Source organism: Cricetulus griseus (genome assembly GCF_003668045.3).
Source record: "Cricetulus griseus strain 17A/GY chromosome 1 unlocalized genomic scaffold, alternate assembly CriGri-PICRH-1.0 chr1_1, whole genome shotgun sequence".
Lineage (NCBI taxonomy): Eukaryota > Metazoa > Chordata > Mammalia > Rodentia > Cricetidae > Cricetulus > Cricetulus griseus.
Window position 1 is genome coordinate 199,136,532 of NW_023276807.1, and position 17,535 is coordinate 199,154,066.

The 17,535-nt window shown below is 44.5% G+C and overlaps 1 protein-coding gene across 1 annotated transcript; it reads right to left on the bottom strand.

Annotated features, from left to right (window-relative positions):
• Window positions 1-1,865: 1,865 nt before the first annotated feature.
• Vdac2 (voltage dependent anion channel 2) lies at window positions 1,866-15,018 on the bottom strand. Its single transcript, XM_027387503.2, has 10 exons — window positions 14,865-15,018; window positions 14,622-14,680; window positions 13,572-13,640; window positions 12,530-12,579; window positions 9,004-9,156; window positions 8,854-8,906; window positions 8,235-8,462; window positions 6,235-6,385; window positions 3,744-3,801; window positions 1,866-2,410 (listed from the first exon to the last, which is right to left on the bottom strand). The coding sequence occupies exons 2-10, from the start codon at window positions 14,653-14,655 to the stop codon at window positions 2,319-2,321; spliced, it is 888 nt and encodes a 295-aa protein (XP_027243304.1). The 5' UTR covers window positions 14,656-14,680; window positions 14,865-15,018; the 3' UTR covers window positions 1,866-2,318.
• Window positions 15,019-17,535: the final 2,517 nt, after the last annotated feature.

Here is a 17,535-nt window from a genome sequence, read left to right on the forward strand (position 1 = left end):
AATGCAGGCAGCTTTTCCAGTAAGGCAATCTCCCTGGCACCCAGGCTTGTGGTCCTGACAGGATAGTTTTAATAAACTGTCCCAGCTGTACACATTGAATAGAGTCCCAACCACAGGCTGAAGCTCCTGGAGAGATCACACCTAGGGTCTGACAAGATAGGAGCCCTGCAAGAGAGCAACCTAATCATGGGTACTTTTGTGGCAAAGACAGGTCTGCTGGCAGTCTACCCATATTTTCACAGAGCTGTTGCCTCCCCAATCTCAATTGGAAGCCTCATCATTGGCCATCAACTGAGAACCAAGCCTCTTGGCCTAGACCCAAGGACCTAAGATTGGTTCCAGTTTCTACCTGCTGCCCCCACCCAAGTCCTGAGGGAGGGAACTAATATCCAAGGTATAAAGCAGATGCCAATAGACAGCAGGCCTCATTCAAGAACTTGAGGCTTTTCCAGCATTGTCCTTTGGGGGGGGGGGCAGTGGGAGGGGCCAGCCTGTACTCCTCACCATTCTCCGGCTGCTCTGGAATGAAGGTGAAGTTCTTTGCACACACACACACACAAACTGCCTCAATAACTTGGGCAGAAAGGGCACTTCCTGGGACATCACAGGTTTGCCACCTATGGATTAAGGCCCTGGTGAGGCACACCTAGAGGATGCTCCAAGTGCAGCTGCATGAGCCCACAGCACCTGCTGTGGACCATGAGGTCTCCACAACCCTTGGGGAACTAGCTGTGCCCTACCCCTTCCTCTCTAAGTCACAAGTACATATCCAGGTGCACACAGGAGACCTGGTCCAATCTACTTTGAGAAGTGTCTTCTATACACTGGTAACCCACATGTGTACACACACTAGCCCACAGCGCTAGCAGGTGAACTCCCCTGCACTCATTAGCTGAGGGGTGCCTGGTCAACCAGGGGACTGCACGACAGTGACCTGTTGGCAAGCACTGCGTTCATGTTAACTTGGATACCTTTCATAGTTCCTTCTTACCAAGCAACAGATCCAGACTCTAATTTCAACCTGTTACCTTCCACATTGATAGGTGCTTGGGAATAGAACCTTTCAGAGAATCGGATCAGTCTTCTGATTCACACAATCCCCGCCCCTTGCCAATTCCTTAGAGCAAATAGTGGAGGCAGAAGAAGTAAGTGCCCCTCAGCCCCCATATGGTAAAGTTGTGTCATCTAATTCCTAACCAAGACTACGTTCTTCACATGAACCGTTTCTACAAGGAAGTCCCAAGTACTCCATTCTCCTAGCTGTCCTCCAAAGCTTCCAACTGAACCGCAGTCTCTTACTCCACAAGTGTGACACTCTTGCCTCCCCTTCTCTCATCTGGGATTCTCCCTTTCACCTTACATATACCTCCTCGCCGTGGAAAGCTTGTGCTGTCCTACTTTTCCAACCACAATCACTGAAGAATGCAGACCGCCCAGGTGATGGCTACGGGGGTTGCCCCATGTCGAAGACCTCAGCTCAGCTTTCCAGTGTGTCTGGAAAGAGCAATGACTTCCTGCTGGTGCCCACTTACTCCTCTCTCTGCCCCTCTTGTTACTCCACTTTCTGTAGCTGTGGCTCAGAAGGGTGTGGCATGCTTGTTTAACCATTCAGCACCACTGCTGCATCATCCATGGGATTAACAGTGATTCACTGTAATTTTGCACAAACTTAGAAACTGAAGAGTGTTAAAGTATGTATCCTCTGATTTTATTGTAGTCTCAAAGACCTTGTGGAATTACGCTAAGGACACAGGAATTTGGTTGCACAGATTTAGGTAAAGAGCAAATGCTCACCAGAAGAAAGTATTTACCAAGGTTAGAACCTGGCTGGCCAATCTGTAACTGCACATACGTGGAGCCATTAGTTATGTACACTTGTTTTATTCATAATTTGTCATGTTTGGGATTACCAAAGTAATTCTAATGACGGCTGAATATAACAAAAAAAAATTTTTTTTACCTCATCTTAAAACATCCACTGATCCATCTCATTCAGTACAATAGTCAATGTTAAAAGAACATAAAACAAACATGCACACCATGGCACGGTTTTCATAAACGTCTATTTCATCATTGGTGGGTAGCACATTTAACAGTTAAATACATTTAAATAATGTATAGGTGGCTGCACCATAGCAGCACTGATAACTAGAAACCAGCCAACAGGAAACTGTCTAAATATTTAAAATACAGCTCTTGTTTAATCACCCTTTGATTTAATCACCTTCTGGGGGGAAGGGGGGAGCCTGCTGGTCACATGGAAATATATTAAGGCCAAATCTTCTGATATCCGTTCCCAGAGGTTTCTTTCAACTGGATTAAGCCTCCAGTTCCAAGGCAAGCCCAAGTTTGTGGCCTCCAGCATTAAAACTCTTCCCATCTACCAGAGCAGACAGTGTAAGCTTCACACCTGTAAACAAAGCAAACCATCATGATGAGCCTGACAACCACTCAACCTGCCCATCACTTCCTCAGCCCACTACCATAGTAATCCCAGCCAGCAAAAGGCACTGGATGAACTGTAATACTAGGAATTATGGGAATGTTCATTTTAGGCATAAAAAGGTTAGTAATAAATTCAAAGCATTCTAAGCCATAATCATGGTCACTATACTACCCAGACTAGACACCACTGAAAAGGCCAGATTGTAACTGAAGCCTGTTAGGTCTCAGGGGACCAGTGAGAAGTACACATTAGGTAGGTAAATAATGCTAATTAGGAAGGGTGTTCAGAACCAGGCGTTGGTGGTGCACACCCTTAATCCCAGCACTCGGGAGGCAGAGGCAGGTGGATCTCTGTGAGTTTGAGGCAGCCTGGTCTACAGAGTGAGTTCCAGGACAGGCTCCAAAGCCACAGAGAAACCCTGTCTCAAAAACCAAAAAAGGAAGGGTGTTCAGTTTGTTAGCAGTAACAGGCTCTCTAGTATTCACTTTCACTTTTAAATTTTAGGAAAGTTGGGCTACCATTGCTTGAGGACCTTGTTTGTCAACTGCCCTAAGCACTCCAGAACCCATTAGGAACACAGAGCTCTCCACCTCAGACCTACAGGGTGACAATCTGCATATGACCCAGAAGCTGCTCTGGAATCTCTTACCTGAACTCTGGTCCAAGACAGCATTTAGCCAGCAGTGGGGAGCTACAGTGTGTTAGACGGTAAGGAGTGGGGCTCTTTAGAGTGAGGGCGGCTGTGCTTATTCAGAGCAGCCTCCTCACTACAGGGTGAGGAGGGGCTCCTGATAAGCTATAACTTCCCAGGAAATGAGGACCAACAACACCACTACAGTCTCGAAAGGTTTACAAAATAATAAACTAAAGAAATTATCAATCTGAAAATACTGAAAAAATGGAGCTGGAGCTGGGCGGTGGTGGTGCATGCCTTTAATCCCAGCACTCAGGAGGCAGAGGCAGGCAGATCTCTGTGAGTTCAAGGCCAGCCTGGTCTGCAGAGCCATTTCCAGACAGGCTCCAAAGCTACAGAAAAAGCCTGTCTCGGAAAAAAAAAAAAGGGAGGGGGGCCTGGAGAGATGGCTCTGCAGTTAAGAGCACTGGGTGCTCTTCTAGAGGTCCTGGGTATAATTCCTACCACCCACATGGTGGCTATAGTCCCATGAAATCCAATGCCCTCTTCCAGTGTGCAGATACAGATATACAAGCAGACAAAACACCCATACACTTAAATGAATCTCTTTTAAAAGGGGATGGGAGGATATAAAAACAATTCCACTTTATCAACAATACTTACCAGGCCTCAGAGTCTGAGTATAGCCCACTCCAATTAAACTAGAGTTGTTGACCTTTGCCTAGAAAAAGAGAAAAACATTTCTGAAGGGAGACAAAACTCTTGGGTGTTACCCATCATGGAACTATAGCTATAGAGCCCAGGGCTTTATTTAACTCAATGGGATACTAAAACTTAATATCGTTATTAAGCAAACATCAAGTGTCACTTAAAAATTAGATGTTAACTCAAAATCAAATTGTATGTAGTGCCCTTTGTACACCCCTTTGGATACGTACAAAAAAAAAAAAAAAAAAAAAAAAAAAACCCTATTATTCAACAAAGTCACCTTTGTTGAGTCTAATCTAAGCACAAAGGCTAATATGTGGCTGATGACAACCAGCAGACCCACTAGAGGAACAGCCATCTTTGAAATGTGAGGAACTTATAAGCTCATGGCTTAGACCATATATCACTACTTCCAGGGTTCATCCTCAATTCTCCACAGCTTAACTCCTTCCTCACTCTTACCTTTAAGCTGCCGGATTTTGGTTGTAACTAGTCAGGGCCTGATAAAGCTCCATTGTTGCATGGTTTATCAATCTTAAGTGCCCTGACACTTTACATAACAGACCTTCAAAGGCTGACAGGAATGCCTGGGAGCAAGTATGTTAAGGAGCAGCTCCTTCTAGTGCCAGTCTCTACTACCCCAGCTAACATCTTCGCTAGGTCACCTAGATTAGCAGATTTCCAAGCCTTTTACATTGTATCCTAATGTTGTTACCCATGCAAATGTTGCATGATTTATAGCTATACAGGAAAACTTGCAGCCTGCAAGCTACAGAACAGATATGCCTGCAACTTACCCTCAACTCCAGAGCCTAGACAGGCAACTGGCTCTGCAGTACCCTAAGGGCTACAGTATAAAGCTAACATCTTGGGGTGAACACAACAGATCTGGAAACATTGACTCTATTCTTATAATGTGTAAGCATCAAAATACAACCAAGATAAAGCTGACACTTCTGGGCACTACTGCTCCACTTGGATGGGACATGCTGTCATGTTTCCACAATGACTGGCAGCAGTCACTCACTGACACCTAGGTCCCAAGTCACCTTCCCATGGAGACTAGTAGCTGAAAGGTGTTTCCACCACTGACATCCAATCTGTTATGGTGCCACAAGCATCATCTGAAGAGAACAGTGTGCTGCACGGAGTACTTTACTAGTGGTTAGACACAGCAGGGAGTCATTACTGTGTCACTGACTTGTCAAAGGAAGAAGCAATCTGAGTATTTTTCACTTGACACTATGTCTGATTATAAATGTTCTATCACAACGCAAAGATGAGAATAAACATACCTATTTAAGGTATCAAAACACTGTCCTTGAGGATCAAGAGTACTCTATGTAACAGAAGTAACTCTCCTGGACTGTTTAACTTCCTGTCACCCCCAGTACATATGGTACTGACAGTCCCTGACACACAGTAACAGCTGTTGATCTGCAGGAATGGAAGCTAATCCCCTGTCCCTCAAAGCACACTCTCTTCTACCTCAAGCCACCATGACTAAAGACATAAACAGGGGAAAGAGCCAAGAATCAGACAATAGTGGCTGCCCTTAGAAAAGTGGAGTAGGTCATAGGAGAAGTAAGATGTTTTGCTCACCTAGACAGGATTAAAAATCAAGACACTGGGCCCAATGCTGGCTTTACTCCCCATCCTGCCCCCCAAAAAACAGAATATTAAGTCATTTCTCTTGCCAAACTCCAGTCTCTTCACCTGTAAAAATGGTTAGACCAGTGACCTCTCAGGCCAAATCTGAAGATATTTCATAAACCATAATCATAAAAATCAAAGAAAGTACTATTATTCCCCAACACAAGTACAAACTGCCCAGGACTCCAAACACAGATTACCTGGACCTTAGGCAGTCTTGGGGAACCAGGGATATTAGCAATCCTGATTCAGCAGCTCTCAAAGTGAAGTGAATCTGTGATTGTCTTAGTCACTTTTCTACTGCTGGGAAGAGACACCATGAACAAAGTGACTTATAAAAGAGAGCATTTAATCTGGGGCTCCTAGTTTCAGAGGGTGAGTCCACGAAGCATGGCAATAGGCTGGTGGGCATGGTGCTGAGCTTACATCTGAACCACAAGGATAAGGCAGAGAGAGCTACCTGGGAATGACTGGGCTTCTGAACCTCAAAACCTGTCAAGTAATGCACCTCCTCCAACAAGGCCATACTTCCTAATTGTCCCACCAAGTGGAGACCAAACATTAAAATATATTAGCATACGGGGGCCATTCTCAAACCACCAGTGATCTAATTTGAAAGTCAGACGTCTATCACAATTTCCATATAAAAAGCAGCATTCCAATTCTAATCCCAGTACATGTATAAACATGGACTGTGTGAATCACAGCAAGCTTTCCACACCATCCAATATACCAAAGAATAAGTTAATTCCCCACAACTAGAAACTCCATTCTAAGCTGAAGAAATACTCACAGAAATGGAAGCTGTAGGATCCAACTGGTATTTAGCTGCAATGCCAAAACGAGTGCAGTTGGTACCTGATGTCCAAGCAAGGTTTACTGAAGTGTCAAAATCTTCACATACTTTCTGATAAATTGATCCTCCAAATTCTGTCCCATTATTGCTATAAGATATTTTGAATTAGAATCTAGAATAGACAATGTAACCACTTCTAAGGCACAGGGTAATACTGTAGCATTACATGTTAATTAATATAAGCCACTACCAGAACTGAGCAGGTAGAATAGTGGAAGAATGCTTACCTGGTATACAAGAGCAAAGTTCTACTGAAAACTTGCAATGGCTTGGCTGAGACTCAAATTCATGGCAATCCTTCTGCCTCAGCCTCATGTTTTTAATGATTTACTTTTATTTTATGTACATTGGTGTTCTGCCTGCATATATGCCTGTGTAAGGGTATCAGATCCCTTTGTCTGGAGTTACAGACAATTGTGAGTTGCCATGTGGGTTCTGGGAATCAAACCCAGGTCCTCTCAGCCAGTGCTCTTAACTGCTGAGCCATCTCTCCAGCCCAGCCTCATGTCGTTAAAGACAGAGTCTATGTATTCCTGGCTATCCTGAAACTCACTATGTAGACTAGACCAGGCTGGCTTCAAACTCAGAGATCCTTCTGTTTGTGTCCTGAACGCTGGGATTAAGGTGTGTCACACACACACACACACACACACACACACACACACACACACACACACACACACACACACACTGAGCAGAGGGTTAGGATCAATGAGAACGCTGCCTGTCCTGGATGAATCCCTGGATTCAACTCCCTTCAGCACCACACATACACATGCACACACAGAAAGTGTACACCAAAACAAAGACTGTACACCAAGGTCGTGAGTTTTAAGCAAGGCAGGGCTGTTGTGAGATTACACTGTGTAAAGATATGTCACTGTAATTGGTTTAATAAAAAGTTAAATAGCCAACAGCTAGGCAGGAGGCATAGGTGGGACTTCCAGACAGAGAGAGCTCTGAGAAAAAGTGGAAAGTCACCAGCCAGAGGCAGAGGAAGGAAGGAGGACATGCAAGAGAGATATATGCCAGGAAACACATAGCAGCAAGTAGATTAATAGAAATGGGTTAATTTAAGTTATAAGAGCTAGTTAGAAACAAGCCTAAGCTGAGGTCAAGCTTTCATAATTAATAAGGAGTCTCTGTACATTATTTAAGAGCTGGCTATGGGACAGACAAACTTGTTACATGGGGCTAAAGGAGACTTAAACTCTCTCTCTCTCTCTCTCTCTCTCTCTCTCTCTCTCTCTCTCTCTCTCTCTCTCTCTCTTTCTCTCTGAATCTAGGACCAGAGAGAGATGGCTTATTGGGTCTTAAGGCCCTTGCTACCAAGCCCAAGGACCTAAGTTCAATCCCTGTGACATTCAGTTTTCCACAGTTAAATCCACATGTGCCATAACATTATCAAACAGATAATCAATATATGTGTCTAGCTAGTAGGACTATGGGAAATTCTCTTTTGTATTTGTTATTTACCAAATACTGTTTTGTCATGGAAATATAGGTAAGCCCTTTTCTATATAACCTAATTTGAGTTGGGTAAAAAATGCCTTTCACTATCTAGTTCTGGCCAGCCTAGAACTCACTATGGAGACTAAGATGGCCTCAATCTCAGAAAGATACAGCCGCCTCTGCCTCCCAATGCTAGGATTAAAGGTAAAATGCACCACCTGACTGGACATGCTAAGATAATCCTATTAAACCAGGACCCCACACATGCCTGGTTATCAAGTCACACACAGAAAGCACTGGTCTAACCCCTCTCTCTCTTCTAAAGCACCTCAACCCCTGTTGATGTGAGCATGCTCTCGAGTGTCTACACTATATGCTACTGAGGAGCACTTAGAACTACCACATGTCAGATACCCTTTAAATTAAAAATAGATCTAAGAAATGACATCAGATACCACCCTGAAAGCCTATAGAGAAATACTTACACATTAGTATGTAGTTGGAAGTCCCCAGTCCTGTAGCCCACTGCAAAGTTACTCCTAGTCAGCTTTGACTTGGCACTGTCAAAGGTCATCTGGTACCCAGCAAGCCAGCCCTCGTAACCAAAGACAGCTGAGCCATGGATGGCAGGTCCAGCAAAATCAAAGTCAACATCACAGCCAAGGTTTATACACTCCCTCTTGTAAGCAGACTTGATTTTACCACTTTTCTTTCTGAAAAAAGGAGAGACTGGTTTGAAACTGATACCAGTGACAAAGTTTATATACCTAGCTCTACCTGGTGAGCATGAGACGGATTTAAACAAGCCACAGTATGACAATTTTAGCGTTAAAAACAACCAAAAAGTTAAAGAAAACAAACCCACATGGGGTGACAGGACTGTCCCATCATAGGAAAAGTGCTTTGTAAAACTAACAGTCGCAAAAGATAGGACACAATTAGCACTAGAAGAGGCCAATTTCTGAAGAAAGTCAATGGTGGCAAGCAGTGTTCAAAAGCAGATAGTGGCCTCCGCAGTGAACTACTGAAAGGGAGGAAGCTGCTTCTCTTCTGAGCAGACAAGACTGCTTCAGGTTCAGTGCCTGTAAAAACATAAGTGCTTACCCTGTGTTTGGTGAAAAGGTAGTATCAAACGTCAGCTTCAAACCTTGGCATATCTATTTTGGGAGAAAAAGAGCATATAAGATTTATGTTCCATTTTATTTCCTTTTTGAAATGCAAAAAGGACACAAAAGCAAGTCTATGAAACACTACCTGATCTTCAATTGCAATCTCTGTCCCCAGAGTGTTATCGGTGTTCCATTTTTCTGTGAAAGTCAGACCATACTCACACCATTTATATTTGGTCTCCAAGGTCCCACTGACTTTACCAGTGTCCGTATTAGATGAACCAGATGTTGAAAATTCCTAAGAAGACAATAAACAACTTCATGAATGTCTGCTAAGCCTGGAACAATCCACTGCCTAACTTATTTGACACTTCTAACTTCACACTGTGCTACTTCCTAAGCAAACTCAACAGTGACAAATTAGCCTGACGGACTGACTGACCTCACTAGAATGCCATCTTACATTTCTAACTAATCAATAAAGATTAAGCGCACGGGGCTGGTGAGATGGCTCACTGGGTTTAACCAAGCCTGACAACCTAACTTCCGTCTCTAAAGCCCACATGGTAGGAAGAGGAGTTGAGTCTTCCAAGCTGTCCTCTCACCTCCACATCTACACCATGACACACACAAGATGTGAAAAATTTTAAGTAAAATCTGGGCTCAACTATCCCAATATTCCTTCTTTTTTCCTTTTTAAAGAATTTTTCATTTGCATATGTATGTGAATGAATATTCAGTGCAGATGTCCTAAAGACCAGAGTCGTCTGACTTCCCTGCCGCTGAAGTTACAGGTGGCTGTGAGCCGTCATGTGGGTGGTTAGGAAGGGCCTCTACAAGAGGGGCACCCACGCTTATGCTGAACCATCTATCTCTCCAGTCCTCCCTCTACTTTTCTGAAATGAGTCTTCACTAGGTTCCATGCCCTTCCAAACAACTTACCTATCTTCTTTTTGCTGTTTGTTGTTGTCTGTCTCAATTATGTGGCCCTGGCTGTCCTTTATAGACCAGGCCGGCCTGATCTGCCTTCCTCTGCCTCCCTAGTGCTGGGATTAAAGGTGTGTGTTGCCACACCTCACCCAACTCACAGTATTTTCGTGGGACAGGAGAGATGGCTCTCAGTAGTTAAGAGGAGCTGTTCCTCTTGCAGAGGACTCAGGTTTGATTGCTAGCACCCACAAGGCAACTAACAGTCTGTAACTCCAATTCAGAGTATCCACCACCCTCTTCTGGCCTCTGTGGGTACTGCACACACATGGTACAGATACGCATGCAGGCAAAAAAACAACCATACACATAAAATAAAAATAAGTTTTTTAGCCTGGCAGTGGTGGTGCATGCCTTTAATTCCAGCACTCAGGAGGCAGAGACAGGCGGATCTCTGTGAGTTCAAGGCCAGCCTGGTCTACTGAGCAAGTTCCCGGACAGCCTCCAAAGCTACAGAGAAACCCTGTCTCAAAAAAAGAGGAAAAAAAAGTGGAGTAGGGGAGCTTCTTGGGTTTTATCATAAATAATATAAACTATGTGTCAGCAGGAAAAAAAAAAAAAAAAAAAAAAAACAGAATTAATTCGGAAGTACTATAGAAAGCTTAGCCTTGAACCGGAAAAGCAGCCAGTGAGTAAACACACTTGCTGCTCTTACAGAGGACCCAAATTTGGTTCCCAGCATCCACATGGCAAGTTATAACCATCTATAACTCCAGTTCTAGGAAAACTGACACCACAGGCACCAGGCAAACAGACATACAGGCAAACACTCATACATGTGAAATAAAAACATCTTTAATTAAAAATAAATCTTTAAGAAAAGTTTTAATCATGGATTTGTATAGAATATATCTGCCAATCCCTTGTGGTAAAAAGGGAGCACAGAGGATCTGTCTTTATGAAGCACTCACTGCATGTGAGGGACGTGTCCCAAGATAAAATGTAACCTTCCAGAAGCCTGTCAAGAGTTCTGACCTAGGGTTTCTGTATCAGTGTCTCCATACCTAGTCACTGGAAAGCCATGTCTAAAATTGATGTAAATTTTGTTTTAAGTTTATCAGAAGTTATGATACCTGCAGAGTTAAAATCAGAAACTGCCAAGCTCCAGCTACTACCACCCATCAGTCCCTGAGATCAAGGGCTAGTCTAATGAATGCCAACAAATACCCAAGAAACAAGGTCAGTATTAGTCTGTAGGTCAAACTGGAACAGATGAAACCAACAATAAAGCAATTCACTCCATCACTATGAACTTCTTCTACATTTTGGGGTAGCCTGAACATCTCTGCAATTCAAGAAAGAAAAGGGCCACTGGGTGGTGGTGGTGGTGGTGGTGGTGGTGGTGGTGGTGGTGGTAGTGGTGCACACTGTTAATCCCAGCACTAGGGAGGCAGGAGGAAAAAAAGGATGTTTTGCTTATAAATCTATAAATCTAGTGCTCAATACAGTTCTCCAATTGTTCTCAGCTTAAAGTTTGTCTTTGTAACTAGAAGGGGGTGTTTTGTTTGTTTTCCGCACTGGACCTCATACACAACTGGGTAAGCCTTTTACCACTAAGTTATACTCCCAGTCTAAAAGTAAGCTTTTTAAAAACAAGGATGGGGTACTTATTTTAATGTAACACACCTGCACAAACATATTTAAAACCTGGTAGGATGAAAATAGAGATTAGTAGTAGAACTACAAGGCTCTAGTTTCAATCTCCAGCAATCAGCTAACTAATATTCTGTAAACTCTTAACCCAGCCAAGTCAACCATCACCAAATATTTAGCTTCTTTGCAAACCAAGGAAACCACAGGACAGAACAATATAAAACCCCATAAATGCAACAGGTCTGACCATTAAGAATCCCTACCAGGAACAACTTTAATACTAGTTATATTCAGAACATGCATTTATCACAGTGCCCAATAATCATAGTTTAGCATGTACACAATACAACCATCTCTGAATCTCAAAACAAAAATTATTAGAGAAAGAAAAAAAAGCATACAATATTTTACTTTATCCCTTGTTTCAACAACTGGGGAGGATAAACGCATAAGCAATATTCAGGTCAGGACAGAGGTATGTAGACATCTCCATGGATGACTGTTAGAATATAGCCATTATATTAAATGACCAGTATGGTCAAATAAACAAGTTACTATTAAGCCCAGAATACCTTGGCAGGTATTAGGAGAAAGTTACAAGGGCGTGGATTATAAGCTTCTGGCCTTCAAGCTTGTAATCTACCTGAGTAAATAGTCCCAAATAACCAATGTCTTTCCCCACTTCTTTGTACAATCATAGTAACACACACACACACACACACACACACACACACACACAAATATAACAAAACTACATGAAAAGCAGAAATATCCAAAGCTAATAAATCAGATTACATGCAAATCACTCAAAACAAATTAACTTCTGCCTCCTTAAGGCAAAACAACTATAGACATTTATAGGCTAAGAAATTAGGGGCTGGAGAGATGGCTCAGAGGTTAAGAGCATTGACTACTCTTCCAGAGGACCCTGGTTCAAACCCCCAGCAAATACATGGTGGCTCACAACCATAATGAGACCCAATGCCCTCTTCTGGCTTGTAGGCATACATGAAGACAGAACATTCTATACATTAAATAAATAAATCTTAAAATAAAATTAAAAGAGTTACAAGAACTTATTAGACACTTACCACACCGCTGCATGACTTTGTTTTCACATCCAGCTTTACCAACCCAAAGCCTTCAAAGAATAGAGAGCAAAGACATGACTATTCTGCAGATATATACCCATTATTCATGTTACATTTAAAATAATTCAAATGTCCAGAGGAACAAAAATGTACCGATGCCTAGCACCTGCAAGGCACTTAAAAGCAGTCAGCTGCCCAGCATGCTGGCAGGAAATTGGCTCCACTTCCTGACACACCCTTTCCAAGACACTTTTTAAATGTTAGAGACTAGAAAAATCGACAATGTCTTTAATCCCAGCACAGGGGAGGTAGAGACAGGTGGATCTCTGTGAATTTGAGGCCAGCCTGGTCTACAGAGCCAAGTTCCAGGACAGGGTCCAAAAAGTCCTGTCTGGGAAGGAAAAAAAAAAATCACTTCCGCAGAATAGCCTATTGTTGATGACTACACCTTAAGGACATTTATCCCAAAGGAGTGGGAGAAGGGGTATGTGCAACACAACCTTCAAGAAAACTCAAACTCACTCAAAAAGCCCACAACCCCTTAAGGTTTCAGTTCCACCAGGAGCCACAGACACAAAACTAAAAGAGTAATTCAGGGCAGCTCTACTCAACCAAGGCCTGCTCAGTCACCAAAGAGAATAAAAGTACAAGCTTCTTGCAGGATAGTGCACACCTTTAATCCCAGCACTTGGGAGGCAGATCTCAGTGAGTTCGAGGCCAGCCTGGTCTATAAATTGAGGTCCAGGACAGTCAGGACTGTTACATAGAGAAACCCTATCTGGAAAAAACAAACAAACAAAAAAAAAAAGCAAAAACAAAAAACCCAGAACCCAAAAGTACAAGCTTTTCCCTTAAAAGGTTAGAATTCATAAACTTGGGCCTGAACAAAAGCTGGGGTACAGTGGAGCAGTCTAACATAAAATGCATCTGGCAGAAACATTAAACCAGCAGGATATTCAGTCTGGAAAAGCAAGTCAATGTCCTAAAGGGATGCAAGCATACATTTTCTCTTTTAAGCTAAAATTAAAAGAAAAGTCCTTACCAAATCCTTTGTTGAAAATATCTCTGGCAGCTTTGCCAAGGTCAGCATAGCATGGAGGGATACACATTGCTAGTAAAAAGAAACATTCTATAGTTAACATGACTGGACTATGACCTACTGCTAATATTTACATTCAAGCAGACCAATGAGAACTATACCACTTTACTCTTAACAGCCATCTGTAACAACAGTTTACTTTCTAAATAGCTATGTGGTAATATAAACCTGCGACAGTTCCCCAGTTTGGTTTTATAGGGTAGGGCAAGCCTATCTAATTCCTAAACTTAAAAGTCTACAGCCTTGCTCGAAACACTAGTACAAGTGTACACACACTTGCCAGAATTCAAGTGGACTGACTGATTTAACTAAGACAAAAACCAAAATTTAATGTTAGGCATTTTCCCTAGCAAAGCACCTGGTATATCTTCCAAGAACAAAACCAACACTTAACACTCTGGGAACTGACATCTTGAGACATAGGGGAGAGAAATACAACCATCTATGTTTCAGTCAAGTGTCTACAGCAACTAAATATCAAATGGCACTTTAAACACACTAATACGACTCCCAAGTACTCCGCCAATGCAGTGAGGCTTAAGGGCAAGGAATCTGAGCTCCGGCCGCAGCTCATTCATTCTAAAGAGCACATCCACGCCCTTAGGAACACGTGTAATGACCTTGTAGTGCACTCCATCTCTACGGGCAGAGGGAGAACTACTTCCTCTTGCAAAGTGGCCCATCTAATCCTCCAGGGTGAAATTCAACAACTAGTAGTTTTTGTTTTGCTTTCGGGTTGGTAAAACGACACATCCAAAAGCAGAGGGTGGGTACCGCCAAGGACCAACGCCCCAGGCGCGAGCCCCCGATCTGCAACCCAACAGCCCAGCACCCACGTCGGTCAGCAGAGGCGGCGGTACGCTTTAGTGGCCGCACAAAGTGGAGAGAACTTTCCAAGTCCTTGCAAGCATGTGAATCGAGGCGGGACCAGCTATGGTTTTCCAAAGAAGGGCACAGCAGCCCCGCCGAAGACACTTCTAATGATCTACTTACGCCGTGGGCATATCGGTACACAACAGTCCGCCATAGCGAAGCCTCGGGGAAAAGGAGATCTGTAGAAGGGACAAGAAGTGCGATCAGGGGACGGTCAAAGGGCCCAAGGGGGATCTCGGACAGAAGGGAAAGGGGGCCGGGGCCGCTGCGGCCATCTTAGGGGAGCAGAGCCGCCCCGAGTCCGCTGTGGCTGCCGGCCCGGCCTAGGCCCCTGGGATCGGCATGAGGCCAGCGACGTAGTACCTGCGGGTGTCCTGAGGGGCGTTGCCGCCGCCGCCGCCGCTCCGCTCCCAGCCGAGGCCGCTCCGCTACCCAGAGACTGCGCTGCAGCCACCGCGGCTGGAGGGCGAAGTGAAGGAGACACCGTTGCGCCCCGCCGCAAGCCTGGCCTCCCCCAGCCAGGACCCCGCCGCGGCCGCCCGGGCTGTCCGCTGCGCCTGTCCTTGCCGCGCCGCCCGCCACCCACTCGCACCTACTCCGGAGTGGCCACGCGGGTCGAGGGCACGGTGATCCCCCGGGGTGAGCTGTCTCGGACCGTCCAGTGGGGACGGGGCGAGAAGGAGCTGGAGGGCCACGGGTCAGGCAGTGTACGGGGCAGCCCCAGAAGCGAGGGCCGGGGAACGGCGGAGGCGGTGCAACGGCACCCGCGCGGCCAGGAAGGGAGAGGCCACGCGCGTCACGACGGGCGGGGCGATGCGGCCCGCGGGGTCACGTGCACCCCTCCGCCTGCGTGCTGAGTGACCCAGCAAGGGAACGTGCGGGCAGTCACTGCCTCCACAGCGGCTTAAGAGCCCGGGAGGTGCAAGTAGAAGTGAGGTTCGCTGCGCCATCTGCAGCCTCCATCCCCTTCTTACATCGGTTCACCGCCCGCTGCGATGTCATCCTGAGGTGGGGCTGGGCTCCCAGAGGAACAAACTTGAGCCACCTTCAGTGGGCTCTACTCTGAGAGCCTCGGGCTTGTGCTCCTAAAGCCTCCTTCCCACTCATGTGGATGGCTTCACACTCGTGCAGAAGCCATGCTCCAGTAGGGAGATAAGCTTTCCCTGGTTGAGAGGCCCAGAAAGATACGGGAAGAACTGTAGGGTTCGTGTTGACCAGTCATTAGAATGCTGTTCTCAAATTCTGTGTAAGAAGAATGAGGAAGCTGCCAGCCCTGGTTCATGGGAAGCACAGGAGATTGCCTCCAGTTTGAGGCTAAGCTACAGCACGAGGCAAATAGGGGGAAAAAAAGAAGAAATGCTCAAGCTAATAGAGATAGAAACAGGGCCTTCGGAGAGGGCTCAGTGGGTAAGAACTCTTGCTGGGCAAGCAGGAGGACCTGAGTTCCAATACCCAGTCCCCACATTAAAAGCCAATAGTAGCCCCAGAAAGAGCAACAAGAGGGTCGCTGGGGTTCTTTGCCCACCTGGCCAGCAAACAGTATGCTCTAAGTTCAGTAACAGATTCTGGCTCAAGGGAGTAAGGTGAAGAGCAATAGAGACTATCCAAAATCCTCTGGTCTCAGGCATAAGAGTGAATACCTGTACACAAACATACACCACCTATAAAGAAGATTAGAAATGGACACCACTGAGGCTTCAATTCAATAAAACTCAGGTAATTTAGGCCGTGAACCTCAGTTTCCTCATCTCTAAGGTAATGTTTAACAGTGTTGGTTTTTTTTAAATACCTTATTTAACTTTATGTGCATTGGTATAAGGATACCAGATCCCCTGGAACTGGAGTTAGAGACAGGTGTGAGCTGCCATGTGGGTGCTGGGAATAGAACCTGGGTCCTCTTGAAGAGCAGCCACGGCTCTTAACCACTGAGCCATCTCTAACAGTGTTTAATAGGCATTCAGTTGGACTGACAACAAAGACTCCATACACGTACATGCTCACAACCCAATTATCTCTGAACTCTTCCTCTACTCAAGTTTTCATTCTCCTCCTAACTGGGAAAAGATGGCTAGATGGCCTTTGCCAATCCAGAACCAAGTTTACTAGCAATCTTGCCTGGTCATGGCTGAGGCTGTGTTGTAAAGAGTTAAATGTGAAGAGTCTTTGTGTCTAAGAGATCAGGCTCTAACACCTGATTCATCCCTTCATTCAAGCTCAGGCAGGCTGGTCTGCAATGGACCTGGCCAATAGGAGATATCCTGCCCTCGCTGTTTGATACCTTTGCATACCAAAAGCAGGACTTACTCATATTATGAATTAACATGTAGCCATTTTTGATCTCCAAAGACATCATTTTCTCTGACACAAGTCTGAGGCTTTACTCTGTAAATGTACAGTGTGTGGGCAGTGCTTAATGGTCACTGGAGATAGACATGTGCCTGAGCAAAAAATTGCAGGGGTGGAAAAGAAGTTGATTCCTTCCCAATATTAAAGACACAGCTGACACTCCTATATAAAAGGCAGGTTAGCAAGAAAAATATATAACTCATTTATCATGGATTTATATGATACACAATCCACCAAACTTAAGAACTCAAACACCCAAGATATATTATTGATTTTTTTTTTAGATTATTGATTTTTACGCTAAGGTTGAATGAAGCATGGATAGGCATATAAAAATATACATGAACAAGCCAGGCGGTGGTGTCGCACACCTTTAGTCCCAGCACTCGGGAGGCAGAGGCGTGCGGATCTCTGTCAGTTCGAGACTAGCCTGGTCCACAAGAGGTAGTTCCAGGACAGCCTCCAAAGCCACAGAAAAACCCTGTCTCAGGAAAAAAAAAAAAAAAAGAAAAAAGAAAGAAAGAAAAAAAGAAATATACATGATCAAATAGAGTATAATCTAACAGAATGAGTAGGTATCCCAAAATGCCTGTCCGGGTGCCCCCTCCCCTAACTATGGAGACAGAACCTTTCTAAGAAGGAAGGGCTTGGTTTTGTCAGTATATTGCTGGGAATTGAACTAATGTTT

Coding starts and splice junctions, on each gene's coding strand:
- Vdac2 (XM_027387503.2), bottom strand. CDS start 14,655: ATGGCGGACTGTTGTGTACCGATATGCCCACGGC. Junction 13,641..14,621: donor TGTACCGATATGCCCACGGC/GTAAGTAGATCA, acceptor TCTTTTTACTAG/CAATGTGTATCCCTCCATGC. Junction 8,907..9,003: donor AGATTGCAATTGAAGATCAG/GTAGTGTTTCAT, acceptor CTCCCAAAATAG/ATATGCCAAGGTTTGAAGCT.